The 22690-nt window shown below is 33.9% G+C and overlaps 1 protein-coding gene across 3 annotated transcripts in view; it reads left to right on the top strand.

Moving 5' to 3' along the window:
• The first annotated feature begins 2319 nt into the window (after positions 1-2319).
• The window catches only part of LOC110033253 (squamosa promoter-binding-like protein 14), a 25326-nt gene continuing 4955 nt past the window's right edge, over positions 2320-22690 (top strand). Inside the window, exons 1-3 of one of the 3 annotated variants that reach the window (XM_020737179.1) lie at positions 2320-2867; positions 15842-15933; positions 16066-16287. In XM_020737179.1, coding sequence (XP_020592838.1) covers positions 2512-2867; positions 15842-15933; positions 16066-16287 — 670 coding nt within the window. In that variant the 5' untranslated portion in view covers positions 2320-2511. Of the gene's footprint in view, positions 2868-15841; positions 15955-16065; positions 16288-22690 lie in introns of all 3 variants that reach the window. The other 2 variants (XM_020737177.1, XM_020737178.1) reach the window with 2 other exon arrangements.

Genomic DNA, 22690 nt, shown 5'->3' with positions numbered 1-22690 from the left:
TCACCAACGAGTTGCAACAAAAAAAAATAAGACAAGTTGGTTTTTCTGTTACAAGGGATAGAGAAATGTGCTTATTTTTTGTAATGTCTGCCTTCAAGAGGTAAAACTAGGTAATCAACTTGCAAATTATTTTAGTAAAGAAGACTGACAAATATAACACAAAATTTTCATACAAAAACTGGAAGATAATATGGCACGAGTCAGCTAAAAAATAATTAGGACCAACTAAAAAAAGATTTGAAGTTTTGGAAAGAGCTGAAATGTTGTCCAATTGGACTGGGCTGTGACTACAGAAAAATTACACTATAGTCTTTAAATGAATGGTGAAAGGAAAAATTAGAAGTGAAGTTACTTTTATTTTTATTTCTATGTTCTATAACTTGCTTGGAATGTACATGTCAGTATGACATTACTTTTATTTCACTAAAATGTGAATTGTTCCAAAAGCAAAAAAAAAAAAAAAAAAACAAAATTTTTTTTTAGGCATTGATGCTAAACTTCAGGAGAAGCTTGACATGATGGTCGGTGGAGTCATCGTCACTGTCAACCATGCATGGGCTCCAGGTCATAAAACCTTGATTGACTTAGATGCTCAAAAAGTATCTCAACAGAGCAATAATTCAAATGAACTTGAGAGAGATTCATACCATACCACAATTGAGCACAGTACATCCAGTCATACGAAGCATAAACAATCTATTGAACCTGTCATAAGAAGAAAGAAAACTATCATAGCATATTTCCTAAGAGAACAAATTTCTGAACTTGTTTCAATGTCTTTTGAGACAAATTAATCACGTGATCATATTTTCATTTTTAATGTCATTATAATGCTTGAGATGATCTTTGAAGTTTATGATGACATTCCACGCTATTTATTCTCTACCAAGTTGCTCGGAGATCCAACTAAAAGTGAGGTGTTTATGTTGATTGCAACTAAACGAATGGTTCATCACCTTTGGTTTTTCATGAATTCCAGAAAGCTCAATACATGTGATGAGTTAAGATTTATTAATTTGAAGTGATTTGTGATTGTTGTGCCTTCATATTTATTTTTGCCAAACTTTTAAGTATACCTATGTAGTGCTTATCGAGTATTTAGTGATGCATTACTCTTGATGTAGTATAATAATGAATTTTTTATTTTTTTTAACAACATAATTTTATTTATTATTTTGTTTGAATTATTTTTGAAACTGCAAACTGACAACTAAGGCACATATACATGGGCATTATTGTTTTTGTTCTAAGAAACAACTTCAACACAATTGATCATACAAACAGACGTACTACTTCACCAACATAAGCAGTATGTTCAAAGTTGTTTATTGAAACAACTGCAACTGCTGTAAACACAACATAAGCCTCTTTGATCCAATGACTTCTAGTAAAATGGACATTTGACAGCATTTATTTTTAGGTGTTCACCAACATCTAATTTCTAACAACTTATTCTAAAAGCAACTCCACAATTGTTTGTTGAACCAACAACAATTGCTCTGAACACACCCTTAGTCTCTTTGGTCCGATGACTTCTAACAAAATGAACATTTGTGAGTATTTATTTTTCAAGTAATGAAGATGACCAATTTTATAGTAGAATTCAACTTCAATGATTTTATGTAGTTTTCAACATTGATTAACTCGAGGTTTTTTTTTTTTTTTTTTTTTTTTTTTCCCTCTCAAAAAATTTTTTTAAAGCTCTAGTTGGTTATCCTTCCGATCATTGTTTTGGTGGTTTGTTTGGTGCCTTTTTTTTTTTTTTTTGATTTTTGCCATCTCAAAAAATTTTTTTAAGCCCAAGTCTTCCCAGGTCTCAACATAAGTTTTAGATTCAATTTATGTTAAGAAAGGTAGAGGTAGACGTAGGAAAACTTGGGTTTATTGTATAAAAAATGATCTTATTTTATTACAACTAAATGACAATATGGCACTAAATAGGACTCAATAGAGAAAAAGGATTCATGTAGCCAACCCCACATAGTGGGATTAAGGCTTTGGTGTTATTGTTATTGTTGTTGTTTAATTAAATTTTTTTAAAGTTTGACCACACACTTGAATTTATTTTACTATATATATTTCCAGAGAAGTCCTCAATATTAAAAAAGTTACAAACAGAAATCTGTTCTCATCTTGCCGTTGAAAAGCAAACGGGAAAGTGAGAGAAACACGGTAAAGAAGATATTATTTCATCTGAACATGAAAAGGTTATCTTTATCCTAATGGAGAGGGGTCAGCTACGGCCAATTTTAGCTGGGCATGCTTCCACATTTTTTGGTAAAATAGCTTTGAAGTGTTGCTACTTACTGGTTTATCGCTCGTGTCCATTTGTCTACATCCGTGCTCAAATGAGTCACATCTATGTTTCTCTTTCTCCCTTCGCCTTTCAGTTCTGACATTTAGCACAACGGAACTGTAGCCCGACCAGTCGGCCACGTTCTCCCTTTTTTTCTGTAGTTTTTATAAAAGATAAGGTACTTGTCTTTGCCTATCCTCCTCACCCGAGCTGAAATGGACAGGGGCTCAAGCTCTAGGGCCGGTAGCTCAGGGGACGCTTTCAAGGGTCTCCAGTTTGGGAAAAAGATCAGTTTTGACGATGTGAGTGGGGCTGAGAGTTCCTCGAAGTCTGGGACCGCTCCGGCGTCGCCGGATATGAGGCAGCTGGTGGCGGGGAGGAAGGCAAAAGGGGCGGCGCAGGGATGTGGGCAACCGCTCCCTCCGCCGAGATGCCAGGTGGAAGGGTGCAATTTGGATCTGAAAGGGGCAAAATCTTATTACTGCCGACATAAGGTTTGTGGGATGCATTCGAAGTCTCCTAAGGTGATTGTTGCTGGACTTGAACAGAGGTTTTGCCAACAATGCAGCAGGTTCTAATCTCTTCGTGCTTTCCAATCTTTCTTCTTGTTGTTTTGCTTTGTCTGTTAGGGTTTTAGTGATTGAAGAACAGTTCATAAGTGTTGGAATTCTCTTTTCTGTTATTCTGGTTTTCATTGTGGTAATTTATGTACATTCATTACTTTGGGACATATAGATCTCTTTCTTTTATCTTCTTCCTTTTTTGCGTATTTTCTTAAGAGCTTACGCCGCTGTTGCGTGGCTCTGACGGGGCGTTTTTTTGGGATGATTATGTTGCTTGCAACGTTGAATCTGTTTTTTCTGACTAAAGGTTTTATTTAGTCTGTTAGATCACATTCATTGGATCTTGGATGTTGTTTTTTTGATTTTGTATAGTTTTAATCTCCATCTGGTTCTGCTATTGTATTGTTGGATTACCCGGTCTTGTCACTGTTTCATGGTTGGATTCTTGTAATGTTGATTATATTTGGCATTCTTCTGTATACTTTTCTTTTTTTCTCTGTTCATGGGTTGTGAAATTAATAATAATCAAGACATGTATGCCTCTAATGGAAATTTTGTGCAGATTTTACTTTATCCCGTAAAACTGAAACTGAGCGTGGTAAAGTGGCAGTGGAGTTATGTGTAGAATAGGTAAAAGATTGGTTAAATGTATATGTGATAGCATAGCTAGATACCTGATAAAGGCTTAGAATTTTTATTTACAGCCATATAACCTGGTTAATTATATCTCATATAGTTACTTTTATGTACAGTTATGTACAACAACAACAATAAAAAGCCTTTATCCCACCAAGTCTATAGAATGTCATATTTTCATTTAATTCTAATTAAAGTTATGCATTTGGCATTTGTTTAGGAAAATTTTCATACATACCACGAAATTCATATGCATATACATATTTAACACCTAAAATTCAATTTTTAAATACCTGCCGTGGTACCTATGCATAAAATGATGTATTTCCCTTTTTGTATGCATAGAAGAGGTGGTTGATCGTAAAATGGAAGTTTAGGTGTTAGATATGAATATGCATAAGTATTCCATGGTATGTAAGTCAAAACCTTTTATTTTAATTTTTAGTAGTATATAGGTCACACACCAATTCCCTTTTTAGATGCATATAGATGAGCATGGTCACGGGAGCAAAAAAAAAAATCGGAATTATAAATTTGTGGTGAGATGAAGGTATTATTAGACATATTATAAACAAATTGCGTGTTTGATAAGTTACTTATGGCTCGGCTTGATTGAAGATTGTTTATGATTGTTTGATTAACTAATCAAATGAGTTTGAACACTTTAAGAAGCACTCGAGTACTAAACGAGCAAGTTTGAACAACTTGTTATGTTCATTATATTTGATGAGTGATATCATTTAAAGCCTGCGAACAAGCTTGCGTTCTTGTTCCATCAAGGCTCAGTTGAGGCTCAATTACAGCTTGTTCATGAGCAATATTTTTTAAATATTTAATTTTAGACTTAGCGAGCATTGTTTGATAAAACTTGTTTATTTTTCCAACAAGTTGTTTAAAGCTCTAGTAAGGCTTTGTTTAAGCTCAATTAAGATTCAATTAAGATTTAATTATGACTTGTTTATTTTGTTAGATAAATCGCTTGTTAATAAGATTTTTGATCTCTATATGAACCAAGCTCGAATCGAGCTCGAACATGATATTTATAAACAAACTCGAGCTTTAACATAGCCTTAAACGCTTGAATCGAGCTCGAGTTGAGCTCAAATAGGCTTTTAATATACTAGCTCTTGAACATGCTTTTGCTCGGCTCTGCTTGGTTCATTTGTAGTCCTAATATTAGATCAATGTTGAACATGCTTTTTTAGAAGTGGGCACACATGAACTTGCGAAAGGTTTTTATTTGTGTTAGAATTGTATGACCCTTGTGCCTAGTGGTCAAAATGTAAGGTTCAGAAGAATGGCTTTGGTGATTATTTGTCTGTTAAAGAATGATGGAATTGTACTAGTCAACTTATGTGATGGAGGCATGGAGGCAATAAGATCAATAACAATACAAATTTGGTAGCCCCACTAAGGTTGGAAGCGGTTAATTCTGTGTCTAGTTTATTTGTTATGGATTGAAATTATTTACATTTATTATCAATTATTGCTTAGGAATATTAGTAAGGAAAGAAAAAAAAAAATAAAAGCGAAATAATTCTATGGTAGATTCATGTTCAAATTCAAGCTCACATGTTTTCGTTGCTTTTTGTTGCTGAATGCAGAGTATGATTGGGTTAAATTTTAGTTGCTTGGAGGTGAACATTGCTCTTCCTTTTATGAAATGAATGTAGCGAACTTTTTTGGTTGAGGCTTCAACATTCAAATTCAGTAAACCATGATAAGCAAACTCATGTTTATTGTATTTCACATGGTTTTTCCACATCTTTTCTTAGGTTTTTTGATGAAGGGGTAGAATAGGGTTCGATATTTGTTTATCTTTTAGTAGAGAAATATATTTATTTAATGCATGGAATGAATGCAATAAATTATTATGTTTGAAGCTTCAATATGCAAGTTCAATGAAACATGAAAATCACTTCGAATTCACTAGCATGACTATAGGTATCAATGGATTTGCTCATGCAAAGTATAATACAGTAATACAATTCAGCTCTGTTCTTGGATTGTAATAAACCGAGATCAAACTGATGTGACCTCTATTCATGCTTTGTTAATATATAAAGCTTGGCTCTAGTTGTAATATGGTTGAAACATTTAGAGAAATAAATTTCTTTAAAGCATGGAATGAATGCAATAAATTATTATGTATGCAGCTTCAATATGCAAGTTCAGTGAAATGTGAACCAGTATGACGACTATAGGTATCAATGGATTTGCTCATGCAAAGTATAGTACGGTAATACAATTCAGCTCTGTTCTTGGATTGTAATGAACCAAGATCAAACTATTGTGACCTCTATTCATGCCTAGTCATCTAATTTTAATGTGATTGAAACGTTTTGAAGATGGGTTTTATAAAGCTCAGAGGGATCGTGCTCAACCCTTTCTAAGTTTTATTACAGTGCGAGGTTGCGTGGCTTAATTTAGGCTTGAACTCCGAAAACAATGAAAAAACCTAAGATGCAACTAGATGTAAATCCACAAAGTTTCCCAAAAAGTTAAAGAAAATTTAATTGTGCGCTAACACTTGAAACATCGATTAAAGAATCAGTTTTCCAAATCGTCAGCCACTTTCAACTTCATAAGCCATACTTAGAAAATTGATACACAATAACTTAATATTTATTAACACTCAAAGTAAAGTTGTAATGTACAACTTTGAGTAACCCGCGTAAATTCATTAACATGACTTTCTATGCTACAGTTTCAGTGCTATCGGTTATTATCATGAATAGGACATGTCTATTGAACCAAATTTCATGAACCATTCCCTTTGCTTGCATACATTATATATTACTAATTCAAATCTACATTTCATTACATCCATCAAAATTTCCATCTATTCCAGCCTGGAAATATTCCACCAGAGAAAAGTGTCAGTGCTATCGGTTATTATCATCAATAAGACATGTCTAGTGAACCAAATTTCATGAACCATTCCCTTTGCTTGCATACATTATATATTACTAATTCAAATCCATATTTCATTACATCCATCAAAATTTCTATCTATTCCAGCCTGCAAATATTCCACCAGAGAAAAGTGTCAAATGGTCCCCTAACTCTTTATAGAGGGGTCCCCTTAGTCCCAGAGTCTATTAAAATATTCCACCAGATAAAAGTGTCAATTGGTGTCTTTACTCTTTGCAGAGGGATCATTTTAGTCCCAGAGTCTATAAAAATATCAATTTAGTCTTTTAAGAGGGACTATTTCAGTCATATTAAAAGTGTCTGAGGATTAATTGGACATTTTTATAGATTATGGGACAAAAATGATCTCATGTAAATAATCAGAGACTATTTTGACACTTTACTCCACTGTACTAACCAAATAGCCATCACGATCATCCCCTCCAATAACTTTACAGTAGAAAGATAATATATGAAAATTTTCGAGCCAAAATATGATACCTATGTTGTACTAAATTTCATAGAAAGAGCTAAAATATATTGCATGCTTTCAAAATAACTCTACAATAAATGTCTTATAAACTTAAAAACTAGATCATCCAAGAGTGGAAAAAACTAAATGCATGCAGCTACTAAGGGAAATTTGAGAGGCTCAGATTCGAAGTTTAATATTTGAACTTAGCAATTAAAATGTAACAACATTTTATCACTCTTCCTATATAGGTACACTGGAAAGTTTGCCATAGATTGTCATAATTAAAGAATAAAAGGTTTTGGATTGGCCTTCAATTAAACTAATTGATTAAACCGAATTGGGTTATTCAAAGAACAAGTTGTGGTAATTGCTAAATCAGAAAAGTGACATCATAAAATTATATGTTTACATGAGATTCAAGATTTGTATTGAGAAAACTAATTAAGGGTTTATTTGGGAAAGTTTTTTGGCTGCTTTGCTTTTTAGACTGTCACCACAACTCTGTTTAAGGAATTACTTTCTTGTTGTTTTTTAGAAATTTCTGTAGTAGAAAGCTATTTTTTTCAATCAGACCTATAATGTGTGGTGGCTGTTAGAAACTGTAGTTTTAATTTTTGAAATTAAAATAAAATTGTAATAGTCACTGTAATTTTTTGAACAACAGTTTTTTCTGCAGCAAATTCACAGTTGCTTCTTCAAACAACAATAGTTGCCCCAAATAGATCCTAAATTGAACTGAAATGAATGTTCTGTTTGAGGTAGCTGCAATTGTTTGATGAAGCAGTTGTGAAACTGTTGCAAAAGAAACTGCTGTTCAAAAAGCAACGGTGACTATTACAATTTTTTTTTAATTTTCAAAAAGACTGCAACTTTGTGACAGCCATCGCACTTAGCCAAGTTTGGTTACAAAACACAACTTTCCATCACAGTTTTTTTTGACAATGTTGGCAAAACACTGTTTTGCCAAATGCCACAAAGTGCAGTGCGGGACCACAAAGTCACCGCCCGCACTACTATCCCAAATGAACTCGTAGTCAGTCTAACATATGCATCCAAAAGTTTAAGAAACAAATTAGTTCTCCTAATAAGAAAACTTTGAGGGCTTAGATTGATATTCCAATATTTGAACTTAAATGTTTAAACCAAACACTTATGAATCAACTTCTTCTGTAATTTCACCGGAATGTTTCCTTTAGGTTAGAAGAGTTGAAGAAGAAAAGGTTTGGGCTTTGCCATGGATTAAGCTCAATGATTAAACTAAAATAGTTCACCCAATGAATACACTGTTCTAATTGCTGAATTATAAAAACATCTCTGAAGTAGAGAGTTTAGATTCATGATCTTCTCTGCAGTAAGACAGCTGACTAAGCAAAACTGATAATCAAAGAAGCTTAAAAAACTATATGCTTGGTAGCCAACATGTTGCACATAGAACATTTTAGAGCAGCATGCCAGTTCCTACCATAATAAACCAATATCAGGGCATGTTTAGCTAATTAGTAATTAATTTATGTTTAAAAGGTGAAGGGGAAACACTAAATAATAATGGAGTGAAAGGAATGAGGAGAATAAAATTAACTTTGTAGCTATGCACGTCTTCAATTGATACATTTTTTTTTTTGCAGAACAAGGTCAACAATTTTCAATATTCATTCATCATCATTAGAGTTATAGCCCTTATCCCAATTATTTTTTATTTGTGTGTACAAACACACATTTTTTTTTTGTACGATTACTATCCATGTTATTTTTTGTCTATTTTCCTTCCTTCAAAATTCTTCAATGCTAATTCTCTCCAGCTATTTTATGAGCGTATTTTCTTTCCATTTTTGTATATGTTTATTTAACTAAAGTCTATTTATATGATACTTATTTTTAATAGATGCCACCCCTATCACCCCTTGATATAATCTTTCATCAGTTTTTTTTTCTAACTTTAACATAAAAATCATCATTTTGTGTCACATTCAACATAAATTTTGAATGCCTAACACCTGAATATGGACAACAAATTCAACTTAATTTTTGTTTTATAAAGTTTAACTTCAAGTTTTTATGTTATCTTTTATCACATTAGACTTTTGAGTCTCTTCTATATTTAGCCACCCATTCCTAAGTTTAGAATTTATATGCATGTTCTTTTATACTATTGTAACATTATGACCCAAATGTATTATTAAAGAGTTTGTCTATAAATTTGATGTCTTAATTGGTTAGCTTGTATATTCTAGCTGATTTGCTTTAGAACGGAATCCCGAAGAATGGTCTCATAAATTAATCTTGTATGTGGAGTGTTGACTTATTTTGTTTACTTGTCGATCAAATGAAAATAAAACTGCTACTTGGATCTCACCACTTGACTTGTTGTGATCTAATTGTAGCGGAGTTGCCAATTGATTGAACCTTAACTAGGTAGCCCAATATGTTAAATCACCTTGAATGAATTTTATCCTTAGATTTTTCTAGATCATTTCATCCATAAGCTGTAGTAAAAATGGTTGTTTGTCCTATCCACTGAAGATGTCTTGTGACCATTTTATTTATGAAATAACAACCATGACCTAAAGAGTTTCTAGGAAGTCAGAATGTCTCTTTGCCATGATCTGATACAACCCATATTAGATTTATCATAGAATTCAAAGCAAACCCATTTTATTTCACGAAAATTAAAATCAAAGTAATACAACACGAATACATAACACCTACAATTCGAGAGATAGGCGATCCTACTACATCCTACAAATCAAGAGATAAGAAATTTCTCACAAATATTAACCCTTATACTGAAGACAACAATTTCATGCATCCCAAACCTTAAACATATTAACCGTTTTTATACCCACAATAATAATAATAAAAGACAAAATTGCCCGTAGGTTAATAAAAATATAAAATTGCCCTTAAGCGCCATCATAACAATACTCCCCTTCCAATAATAAACCTTGTCCTCAAGGTGAAAACTGCTGAAGCAACCGACTCTCACTCATATACTGACTTGAATTTAGCTCTCTTTATGAACTCTGACTGAAGTAGTCGATGGGTGGTTGACACTGTTTGAGGACTGTGACTAATCCAAAAAAAAAATGGCTGAAATTAGGTAACACCATCATCGATACACTAGTTAGGGCCATCCTTAACTTTTCAAAAGTTTAGATTACCGCTTTTTCCCCACTTAAAGTTTTCATTCTCTAATTTCTTCGTCAACAATCACATGATCGAGTTTTAACCCTTCACTAAAAATTCTCTCAACCCTTTCGCAGTCTTAGGTAGTAGTCGCTCTAACATTGCCGCCACCTTCGATGGATCTATGGACACTTTGGTTTTGCACAAATTAGGGTCACCACGAAACACCTCCATCTTGTCCCCCTCTTGAATTTTTTGTAGTGTCTAAAACAGTCCCTTACAAACTCCCCTGCTCTTCTTCATCTGTCTTGTTCCCATCATTACTTTTGAATAGCCTTTCGCCCGGAAGGCTGTAGCCATAACACACTGGCACAATTTGATGCTACCCTCCGCCGGGGTCCCACTCATCGTGGTTCTCTGTCTCAAGCAAAAATTTTTCGAAGCAATATCCTCCATCCCCAAATTAGATGCCGTTCTTATCTGCCTGTTGTCATTCGTCCCAAACCTCATGATGTCGTGCAGTTCAATCTAGGTGTTATTGCTCAAATCCGCTTTTGACTCCTTTGTACGATCCTTCTTTCTTCCATTTGTTCCAATCGTCAGAATGCCACACTATTTCTTCTAAGTCCTGCCACTCGAGTCCATTTCTGATTCATTCACCGATACCATAGTTTGCGATCCGCCTAAAGTAGCAATGTTGCTCTGATGTCACACAAATCTTTTTGGTCGTTGCTGCTCCCGTTCGTTCTAGCCATCGCTTAATCCCGTAGTGGGTAGAGGTGGTTTTATGCGAAGCTCCATGTTCTTCATCATCATTTCTTCTAGGGTTATGAATCGCCCCTTAATGTATGAGAATCATCCCTCCTGAGAAGAGAAACATTTATCCACTTCCGATTTGATTTGGTTTTACCCTTTCTCTAATTTCTTCTTCAAAGCATCTACTCTTTTGACTGCCATTACTCCCAGGATGTTTTTATCAAGAAAATGAAACTCGTGTAAGCCACAATTCCATCAATAACTTTCCAGGTAGTCCGATTCGCGCCCGTACCGTGATTTTGTTAGCCTCTATTTATTCTTTGCTTTGCTAATCATCCAAATCACGACTGTATAGGGTCGTCGTAGCCTCGATCCCATCCTTGGCTTCCCTTCTAGGTCGAATTAGAACTGTATCACACGGTTAGGCCTCCCAGCCAGTTGGAATTGTGACTATAAGTGCAACTGTATGTTCGCAATCATCATTGGCATCCTTACGAGATCCCATCATGGCCTTCTGAGCTAGCTGCCTAGCTCTCATCCCGACTGTCATCACGCCCTGTACGCGATTTTGACGTTGCCTTTCTAGCTAGCTCTAACCACTGCTATATCGCCCGATCTTGGCATCCCCACTAGCTCATGATCTTGCTTCCTCACTGGCTCTAATCGAGCCTATATCGCGAGGTCGTAGGCTGTGATCTGATCGACCTCTTCCCAAGTAGCTCTTATTTCAACTATATCGCGATCTTGTGTCCTGTACGACGATCCAATTCCGTTGATTGCTTTCCCATTGTTTGTTTCCCAGAAATCTTGCTCCAATACCAATTTGATACGATTCAGAATAGATTTCTCATAGAAATCAGGGCAAACATATATTTTATTTCACGAACACCAAAATCAAAGCAATACAACACGAATACGTAAAGATAAACACATACAATTCAAGAGGTTGGCAATCACTCCCAAATCCAACAATTCAAGAGTCAGGAAATCTCTCATAAATCCTAACCCTAACACTCAAGACATTAATCTCATGCATCCCCAAACCTAAAAATATTAGCTCTATCAATACCCACAATAATAATAATAATAATAAAAGGCTAAATTGCCTTTAGACTAATAAAAAATAAAATTGTCCTTAGTTACTGTAGTAACATGATCCTCCTTTGCTCTCTTAAATCTTAACCAGCTAGAAATCAACTAATTGTTTGATACACGCTAGTTGACACCTAATTGCTTCCTAGTCAGTCATGTGGGTTGATATGGTTGTCATCACTAAAACTAGTTGTCCAGGACTCCATTAGATATATTTAGACAAGGCACAGACCTTATGGATCAGCAGTGGTGAAATGAGATTAATGAATTAAAAGGGAGAGAAAATTGTTTTAAATTAGGAATTAAATGGCTAAACCAAGAAAGGTTTCTAAAGGCTGGTTCCTAACTCAGTCTTTATTAGCCAAAGAATTATTCTATTAACTGTTGTAATTCAACAAAGCAATGATCCGCTCATGTCAGGATGGCGCCTCAAAGGCCTTGCTCTAACATCAAAGAGGCTTATTGGCCTATATCTCATCCAGTCCATACTAGACATAGACACAAGACTTCTAACCCTTAGGGTTGATATGGTTGTCATTACATTAACTAGTTGACAATCCAACCCCTAAATATATACCATCCTAAGGCCTTTTCCCATAAGCAACATGAAAAACTCAAACTTTATTGCAATCAAAATTTCGTTCTATTGTTCTTGAATCTAGCCATAGTGGTTAGGTTTGTCATCCCTCTCACCCCATTTTAAAATGCCATTTTGAAGGGCCTTGCTCAATTGTCTCTAGTAAATCATGGAGTTATTTCTTCGCCACTAAACACGCCATCACTTTGATCATCGATGAACGAGGCAAGTGTCTCATGGAGGAACCATCATCCCATCATATAATAATTACAGATCATGTAACTTGCTACTTAACTATTTATAATGAATACATTGGAGAAGCTGTACCAACCAAGTTTCTTGTTATATCCATTTGCCATGCCACTAGAATAAAAAATATAACCTGATTGAGCATTTACATAGCTATACTTTTGTATATGTACATTTTTTTATATCGGAAAAAGCACAACACAAAATAAACACAAATTTGCAAAATACTAATATTTCATTTTTTACAAAATGTTTGAATTAATTACTAACTTTCAAACTTTTTTTCCCCTCTTTCTATTGAGAATATCAAGTTTGTCAACCTCTTGATCTCTGAGGTCGACGGAACGAGTGCGTGCCTTGAGGACTCCCCTCTATGGTGGAATTAGGAGCCTACTCTTAACTGCTCTACTTGCCTTCGGGTGCAATCAATGTTCTTCTGGTTGTCTGGCTTAGCGATATATTTAATAATATCAAATAGAACGATTTGAAGCTTTGTAGGGAGCCTTGCCTCCATAGCCATGTTTGATACGGCTTGATGCTGAAGGTGACCCCATCTCGCCATCATGAGATTCTGGAGCTCCCTTGTTGGTAGCTCGAGAGAGGGCGTTGGACTCTGAGATGATCAGTGTAGGTGACTAAAAGGCTGGACATATTATGTTATAGTTGAGGCCTGATTTTATTTATGGTAGGCTGCAACATATAATATTGTCATTTCTTTCACAATTTACACAGCCTTTAAGCTACTTCACCCAAGATGCATACTCCTATACATTTACGAGAATGATAGCTTTTGACATTTCTTCCTGTGTGATTGAGAATTATATGGGAATAACTCCCATTAGCATGTAGCAGATCTAGAGGATCATGGACTGTTGTTAGAAGCTAAAGTTTTAACCCTCTATGTGGCTAACTTATAATTGTGGAAATAATGATTATAGCCTTACTTGAGGGACTCCATGAAACTTGCCGGCTAGTCATGCCTGTCGACTTAAGGTTTTTAGCTAAAGAGTTTCTTGTTTTCTTATAAGCATTTGTTACAGTTTCTCAGTGGTTGTGATGATTGCTTCCTATCTTATTATTAGAGTTGATGTATATCGTGTTTGCCGTCCTCATAGGTCAAATCCTCATGGTTTTTTGCTTGGGCTGTGCTTGCTCACAATGATGAAAACAGATTAATGATGATGCTCGTGGATGAAGTAGATTGGTGGAGTTGTTGCTTGCGTTCTCATCGAGACTTTTCTTTGTCCTCATTTGTTCTGTTTTGCTCAACTATTTTGCTTCTTGTGTGGATGGATGGCTTCCTTGTTCATCCCCTTATATATGGCTAGTGGATTTGATTTTTCCAGTGATCCAGACTTTCTCCACCTTCTCTTGCTCAACCTATGCCAAAAATAGTCCAAACTTTGCCCCAACACTAGTACTAGGATTGGTTGAAGTTGACAGTTTTGGTCAGGTACTTATTATTATTGGACATTGGAGCATCTGTCTTCATCAATTTACAAGCTACCACCGGTGCACCTTCCCACTTGTTTCTTCCCAGAAGATGAGGGTGGTGCAGATGTTGTCACTGTTATTACTACACAGTTGCTGTCACTTCCTGCTCAAGCTTCTATTTTTTTTTCTTTTAGATTCTCTTTGTGTTTGCTAATGCCACTCGCTTGAGTCATTTATCTACTACTCCAAAAGTATAGGAAGGTTCAAAGATGGGGTATGAGGAAGGAGATGCATGTATTTGGTGTTTGCCATTGCTAAAAAATATTTATTTATTGGATTTTAGAAAGCAGGGGAAGCGCAACATCTTGATTTGTGAATTTCATTAGAGTTGTCAATTTGCCTGCAACTTTGAAGTCACAATTAGTCCACTTATTTAACTTACGTGATCGGCTTCAAAATGGAATTTTGTAGATTGGTCAAATGTTGACTTATAGATTAATCTAGTCTTATAGTCTGTGACAGATTTATTTGCTTGCTTGTCGGATAGGATAGTAAATTTTGGTGTTGTCTGGATCTCACCGCATGGCTTGTTTTAGCTGGATTGTCTAGCAATTACTGATAGGATCGAATCTTAGCTAGGTCTTTTAATAGATTCGGTCACCCATATCCTCAAAGGAACATTGGGAGCAACATCGGGGACAAATATTTCACAAAGGGATGTTCTCTGCTCTAAGGGAAGAGATCTAATCTTGTCTTCTCGGGCGTGCATTTCTTGTTGAATTATTTATTTTTTTTTCACGAAATTTTAATCGCAATACGTGTAATTTTGGTAGTCTACTTTGATAATTATAGAGTTGGTTGACTTTTTTGGTATTGATACACTTCCAAAACAAAGCCATGCAAAAAAACCTTTGGCTTCACATTGCTTGGGTCGACCAATTAAAGGTGGGGAGGGGATTGCATATTGATTTCTCCGCATAAGCATTGTGGTGTCCTTTTTTTTGTGAATTTATTTGGGGAGTTAAGTTTACTCAACCTAATTTATATGCACACAAAAATTCCTTGTCTCTAGAGTTTCTAACTTCGATGAGACAGAAGGAAAAAGCATCCAAGTTTTTTTCTTTGCAAGAAAGAATAGGATGAGCCTGAAACCAAATTTCTTTATTGGGAAATTGACATACATACAATATAATTTTTACGTACTTACAATCTTATTTACAATTTGATATTTATTTTTATAAAATTCATACATGAAAATGTATTTTACTTTTAAAAAGTTAAAGTGATATTTTTGATGTGGTGTTAGAGATTTGAGTGTTATGCATGTCAATATAAAAGTTTAGGTGTCAAACATGTAAATATACAAGAATTATGTGGCAAGTATGTAAATGCCCCTTCTTTTCAAAAGAAAAAGTACCTCTGAGCAACATAATAGGCATAATCTTTTGGATGGCATAGCTTGCGTTGCAAAAATTCTATCATTGGGAACTGTTACCTCTTCTAAAATTGTGTGGATATCATTTGGCATTTTATACTCACCCTCATCAAATTCATTTGTATCATTTTTAGCATTCTTGGCCATTCTAAATATGTAGTGATGCTTCACAAGGTTTATGTTTTTTTTGGTAGTGCAATTAAACCGAACTTTAGCCTACAAAACTTCCAATACTTCTTAGCAAACCAGTTCTGTTCTTTTGAAGAAGGCTAGTGAAAAAACACCACTGCAGGTTCCACCTGCTTAAAGAATTTGACCAAGGGAAAAGAAGTTGCCGTAGACGTCTTGCAGGACATAATGAACGTCGTAGGAAGCCACCTCCAGGTCTTTTACCATCACACTATGGTCAGCTGTTATCCTTCTTTGGTTTGGTTTTTTATTGCAATCTTCTGTCTTTAACTTCAATTTCTGGAAACTACTAAACTTGGATCCGAGTACCTGATTTTGTGTTGCCAGATGACAGTGGCAGGCGTGGTAGAGGTTTCCTCATGGACTTCATGCATCCAAGGCCTCCAGATACTGCAAAAAACATGTTGTGGCCAACCATGAGAAGCAGCGACCGGGTAGTCACTAATCAGTTGCAGGGAAAAAGCATTCAATCTTCAGGAGGGGTTATTAGTGATGAACTCCCCACACTATTCTCCGTTCCAGAACTTGCTCCCGGTGATTGCATTGCAGGTACGGGTTCAAATGTGTTAAGTTTAAGCAAGCTCAACTGTTGTTCAACTCAGCTCTTAAAGCAAAAAGTGTCAAACATTTTTCTATATTTAGTTTTTTTAACTTGCTGAGCTGATGCCACGATGTAGTGAAGCACGCGTTAACAACACAAGCATACATGTTGCTCAGTAATATATGAATTTAAGTATGTATCGATCCATATGGAACTTGTTAATTTTCACAACAGGTGATAGTTTTAGTTTACTAGTCTTAAGTTCAATTTAAAATATCAAAATTTTTGGTGAACTTTTGAAGTGACTTATCCTAAAAAAATCTAAACTAAATTTAAGAGAGAGTTTCTAGCAGTTGCATAGTTCTCCCTTGAATCGAATCTAAGAAATCTAGACTCATTCAATCAAATATACTATTATTGATAATCAGGAACAACAATACTTGTTAGCCTCTTCCAATGTCATAAGAAGACTTGACGGTTTTTATTACAATTTAGTTCCCTGAACCATGCAAAAACCCAATGGTTTCTTTACTTTTCGATCTGATCGCACTATTATCGCAACAATATTTCTATTCTCCAAAAATAGTGTATGTTAACCAAATCATTTCATTAGCCTAATTTTGTATTACTAGATTACAGTTCATTTTAACTTTCTAAGTTGCCAATTTAAAAATAAATTAAGCAAAAAAAGTTAAACATGTCAACATAGAAGATATTAAGGTTCACAAAATATGAATTTTGTCTGAATTTTTTAATCAAAGGAGAAAGCAATTTAGTGACGTGATATGATAAATGAAAACACAAGAACTTTCATTGGAAATGAAAAACAAAGTTTATTGTGAATTTGTCTGAATTTTTTAATCAAAGGTGAAAGCAATTTAGCGACGTGATATGATAAATGAAAACACAATAACTTTCATTGGAAATGAAAAACAAAGTTTATACATAAGTAGGAACAAGCAAACCAAAGTATTCCACACTTTGCACCATAGAGTTCCTCCTGTTTATAACTTAACATTTGCACACACTTACACCGGAGAGAAGAAATGAAACACACCAACACAATATCTCTCGCTCATGCTTGCAGTGTTTCTCTACTCTCATCTCTTTGTCACTCACTGCCCTCCATCTCCTCTCTTCATCTCCAAGTCTTCTCTCTTCGTTTGCGAGGCTTATTTGAAATGAGGGATGTTTATATGCTTTAAGACTCGAACCGACATGAAACATTGAAAAATTGTCTTTTCGCGTCATTGGGCGCTTATGTGCCTAGCACTAGCGCCAAAATTCTAGCAATTTTGACTCCTTATTTATGAGCCGACACCCGGGTGCCTAGTACTGGCACCAGCTTTCCAGGACTCCAACTTAGGACAAGCGCATTGGAGCCCAACATTGGCACCAAACTTCCTGCCTCTTTGCATTTCACGCTTGGAAATGATGCGCCCTGACGTCCAACACTAGCACCAGACTTCTATGGTCTCTGTATTTCCACGCTATGGATAATACCATGGTGCCTAGAGAGGTGCAAGAGCATCCGACTCAAAACTACAACACTTCATTTTTTTTAGTTCTTTTTTCTTCATATTTTCTTTATCATTGTTCTGTATATTGCATGAAACACTAAATACCCACGTGGAACGTAAAAATAACATAAGATAAAAATAACATATAAATGACACATTTGATTCACATCAAATTCCCTTAAGCTTAAATATCACTTGCCCTCAATTAATTCAAAGTCTCAAATTGAAATTATTAAAAATTCATGATAAATTATAAATTAGGATTGCAATGTTCTTTAGTAATAAGGTAAGTAAATAATTCATGATGTACAAACCTACTCTTCAAATTGAAGTTTCTTAAAAACTCCTAATATATTAATACTTTTTCTTTATAATTACCTCTAAATCACTTATGTTTGATTTACTAAAAAAAGATTATTTCTCAAATATTTATAATTCAAAATACTAATCAACTAAATAATATTAATTTATTTATTTGAATACAATATTTTGATTTTAGAGTTTATGAAATTGGTACATTTGGAATGTTCTCACATCATGGACGAATGCGGACAAAGAAGTTATTCCATAAAATTAATATTAGGATAGAATTTTAGAACATAGGTACTCTCAAAGATAAATTAATGAAGTTTGTAGATATTATTATTCATTGGAATGACACTAATAATCTGGAATAAATCATCCTCAACAACTCTTGCTAATTTCTCAAGCTTGCTCGTCTAAATGCATTTTTGTTTCGTCTCAAAGGATGTTCAACATGTAAAAACATGTGATGACAATCAAATCATGATTTTTTTTCCGCCATATTGAAGTGTAGCTGCCTTAGATAATTTCATTCAATATGAACATACTATCTTCTGTGTAATGCTCCATCCAAATAACATTCTATAAACATGAATTGTCCACATTAATGTTGATTTTATTTTAAAAAAAATTATTTCATAGAAATGTTATGTGACGACAAATGTTTCTTAAAGAAATTGTAGCTAATTTATCAAGGACTCTAAATATATATCAATCCTTTCATTTTGTGCTATTGGGGCCTAATATAATCAAAAGTTAGAAACAAGGTGTTGTCATACACATCTCAAATGAAAGATTATATGGGCGCGACGATATAATGTTTCAATGTGAAGCCATCAAAATACAAGTCAAATCTAACTTTACGTGCATCCATAATAAATTCAGGATGTGTATGATCAAAATATTTTCATATTTCTCCATATGTAGGATAACTCATTGAATTGATATCCCCTGATTTGTTATGATGTTATCTCATATGCGTAGTAATACAAATAATAAACAAATAGCCTTTAGAGACATGAAATAAGTGATAGATAAAAGAGTTATTTGTATGAAACTTCTTTCCGTCTCTTCTTTTTTTTATTTGTATAAGTGATATTTTTATTTTAAGGTTCGAATCTAGGAGACCCACAAATCTGCACTGAGCCTCTGTTGCATATGGCTTATAAATAACATACTTCCGTTTACACAACAATTAATATTCTTTTATTTCAAATCTTATTTGAGGATCAATTTTTTTGTGCTGTACAAGTCTCGTGGAATTAAATTTTTCTTGAAATTTCTTTCTTTTAATAATTTTGTAAATTGATTGAAGTACTTTTGGGGTATGTTAACTCTGTTTTAATTTTCAACATTCTGAGAGTTACATATAACTCAGAATATGATGTACAATTTTTTCACAATGACTTGTGTCACATTCAGTAATTCATAAAACGCCCGAGCCATTAGTTTGGTGGCTTTTCCTCCACTTGACTCGGATAATAAGGTCTTGTTCTATCATATACCGTTTTAACAAATCCACTTATGTCAAACTCAAGTTGAGGATCATAGCTTCTAGAAGGAGCAACATTAAATATTGAAGGTCAATTTGGCCTTGTGAAGTCCAAAACCAGGTTAAAATTCTCGACGATATAATCATATATGAGTTTGTCAGGCGTTAAATTTGCTCGATTCCTGTTTTGAACATGGACTATGAAACTTACCCTTAGATATGTAAGTTAGAAGCTGAGATGCTGCTTGCATGAAAGTCTCAACACCGTTCAAGAATCATTCGGTGATTCCTTTTTTTATGAGGATATAGTCTATTGTATATCTATGACATTGTTGTATGAATATCTATAGATAACCTATAATTTGAATTTTGTGCGAACTGGGAGAATGAGGAAGTACTGTTAGCAAAAGAGAACAATACAAAAGGAAAAAAAATATAGATAAGGAGGTTTGAGTGATAAAAAGGGAAGATATCTTATTTGATGATGTGGCTATGCTTTTTCAAATGTCGATTAACAAACGATAAAACACCTAAATATTGGTCACATTCATAAAAGAAGCTGTCAAGAGCTGTAGACATATGTCGGTGGCCTTATAGAAAATAAAGAGCATGAAAACTCTAATACAAAAGAGTAAGGTTCTCTCATTTCACTGTCTTCATCAATACTTTAAACAATATTTTCATAATTAGTAAGTTAGCTTAATGTTAATCACGAAAACAACATCACTATTATCAAATTTTTAAAGTAAAGTTCACATTTTCATGCATAAATTTAAAGCACCAAAGTGTCATGTATATAAATACCAAAGTTAGATGTGGGATACATAAATACATAAGAGTTGTGCTATGTATGTGAATTTGCTTTTAAAAAGAGGAATTTACATGCATAGAACACAATTCTTATGTATTTACAAATCCCTTGTATAAATTTAAAGCACTTGTATGAAAGTATAGGTTTGAGATATGTAAATACATAAGAATTGTGTGCTACATATGTAAATTTTTTATTTAATATTTTTTAGTTTAATTCATAAAATACATGATTCCTAAAATTAAAATTTGGGCTATCAAACTTGATAATATGAACATTTCTCTCTTTCAAAGTATCGTGTACCTAAATGTGAACTTTTAGGTGTGAGAAACATAAATACATAAAAATTGTGCGCTAAGCATGCAAATTCTCATTAAAATTTAGTTGTTAGATGTAGAATTACATAAGAGTTGGGTCATTTGCATGTAATAATGTGATATGTCATCAAAATTTCAAATTTCTCAAAAAAAAAAAAAAAACTAAATATCAAAATATAATAAATTTAACAATTAAATTTTTTTAAAAAAAATTCAATTAATTGTGAAATCGAGATTACTTATGATTTGAGTGTAAGAACGTGATAAATTATAAATCCTGGTGAAATTTTAGATGATGGAATTTCGGTAGGCTCCGGAGCTAAGGGCGCGTGTGCAAACAAAAATGAGAAATTTGAGACGTCAGTTTGATATAAAGTTCATTTTCGACGGCTTTTAGATAATATTTATCATAGGTTTTTAATTTTTTAATAACCGACTTGAGCCATTAGTTAATATATCATGCTGGTCAATTATTAAATATCCTAAAACCTACGGTCTAACTTTTCAAGAGTATCTGGCCATTGCTTTATAATTTGCTATGAACCAACGATTTGGATTATCAATTATTACTTCATAATCGTTGGTTACTAGATTTATTAAAAACAAATTGTCAGATCCGCCTGAAAGTCGTCGGTTGTGATCCGACTTTTTTGTTGCGATAGATTGTGTAAAATTTAATTAAATATAATCAATTAATATTCGAATTCTACGCAATTATATGTATCGCTATCAAGTAATAATGAATTTTCTATTTAAGCCCAAAATATCGATTCTACGGGGAATGTTTAAATTAGAAATGACAAATTTGCTATGAAATTCACAGAAAGTCAATTGAAATCACTGCCACTAATTTCAATTGTTGAGATGTAATCAAAATTAAAATTTTAAACTATTATCAAATCAAATATATAAAATTTAAAATAGTAAATACCAATCTATTAACTATGTTTATGTAACGGAGATTCTTATGTGAAAAAACATCTTTCCCACTACAATGAAACTATGATAAAATGAGATGAGAAATGTTCATAATATGTATTGTGCCAAATATAAACAATTTTAATTCTCTACCCTGATACAATGTATAAAAATTTTTTGGCTAATCTTAGTGTTTAGTTCTTAAATTTGTGGCTTGGCTAGGCTAGGAGGATACTGGCTCCCACTCCCGAGCTTTCGCCTCCTCGCTTCCCTTCACCTGAAGGCTTGCTCTCGCTTCAGTTTTTAAACACTAAGACGGAATTGAAGATTTTAGTCTGTCACCTTAAAGATTCTCCAATTCTACACCCAACAAAAAATATTTCTCTATTTATTTGCACTTAATTCCATAAATGATGTTCTTTTTTATGGAATCAAATGTGATCCTTACTTTGTTGTAAAACTCATACTCCATTTTCCGGATCATATGTTTCACAACACATTTTAACAATTCAATTGACTAAATTGAAAAGTTAATTAAGTTCGGAGTTGAAAAACCATCACAATTTATTTTATATTTTAATTATGGCACATTCATATTATCTCTTCATTTCTCCAGATCTAAGAATAGAAAGATTGAGGGAACTACTAAGACTTCATGAGAAAGAAATAACAAAACACAAATTTGATGTATAAAAGAAAGTTCATACAACACTAATAAACAAGCAATACTTATCTGAAAACTCTTTCTCAAAGCAAATTCTTTGTAACTTTTCCTTAGAAATGCAAGAAGAAGATATCTCTCACTTTTCTTTTTCTCTAACACTCTTACAGAAAGTTTCACACTAAATTTCACCACAAAAACTCTAAACTATGAAAACAAAATCACTAATTGACTCCAATTTGGAAGTGAAGTGGAATGACGTGGTGCAGAAAATGAAAGTAGATGAGTGAAAAACATAGAGGAGCCCATTTTCTGATGAAATTCGGCCCCAAATAGAGCCCAAGGTCGGTTCTCCAAGAGGTGCCTCCAAAAACTCTTCAAAAAGTCGT

Source organism: Phalaenopsis equestris, unplaced genomic scaffold (assembly GCF_001263595.1).
Source record: "Phalaenopsis equestris unplaced genomic scaffold, ASM126359v1 Scaffold001116, whole genome shotgun sequence".
NCBI lineage: Eukaryota > Viridiplantae > Streptophyta > Magnoliopsida > Asparagales > Orchidaceae > Phalaenopsis > Phalaenopsis equestris.
Note: the sequence above shows the minus strand (reverse complement) of the source record. Positions and strands in the feature narration are given on the sequence as shown.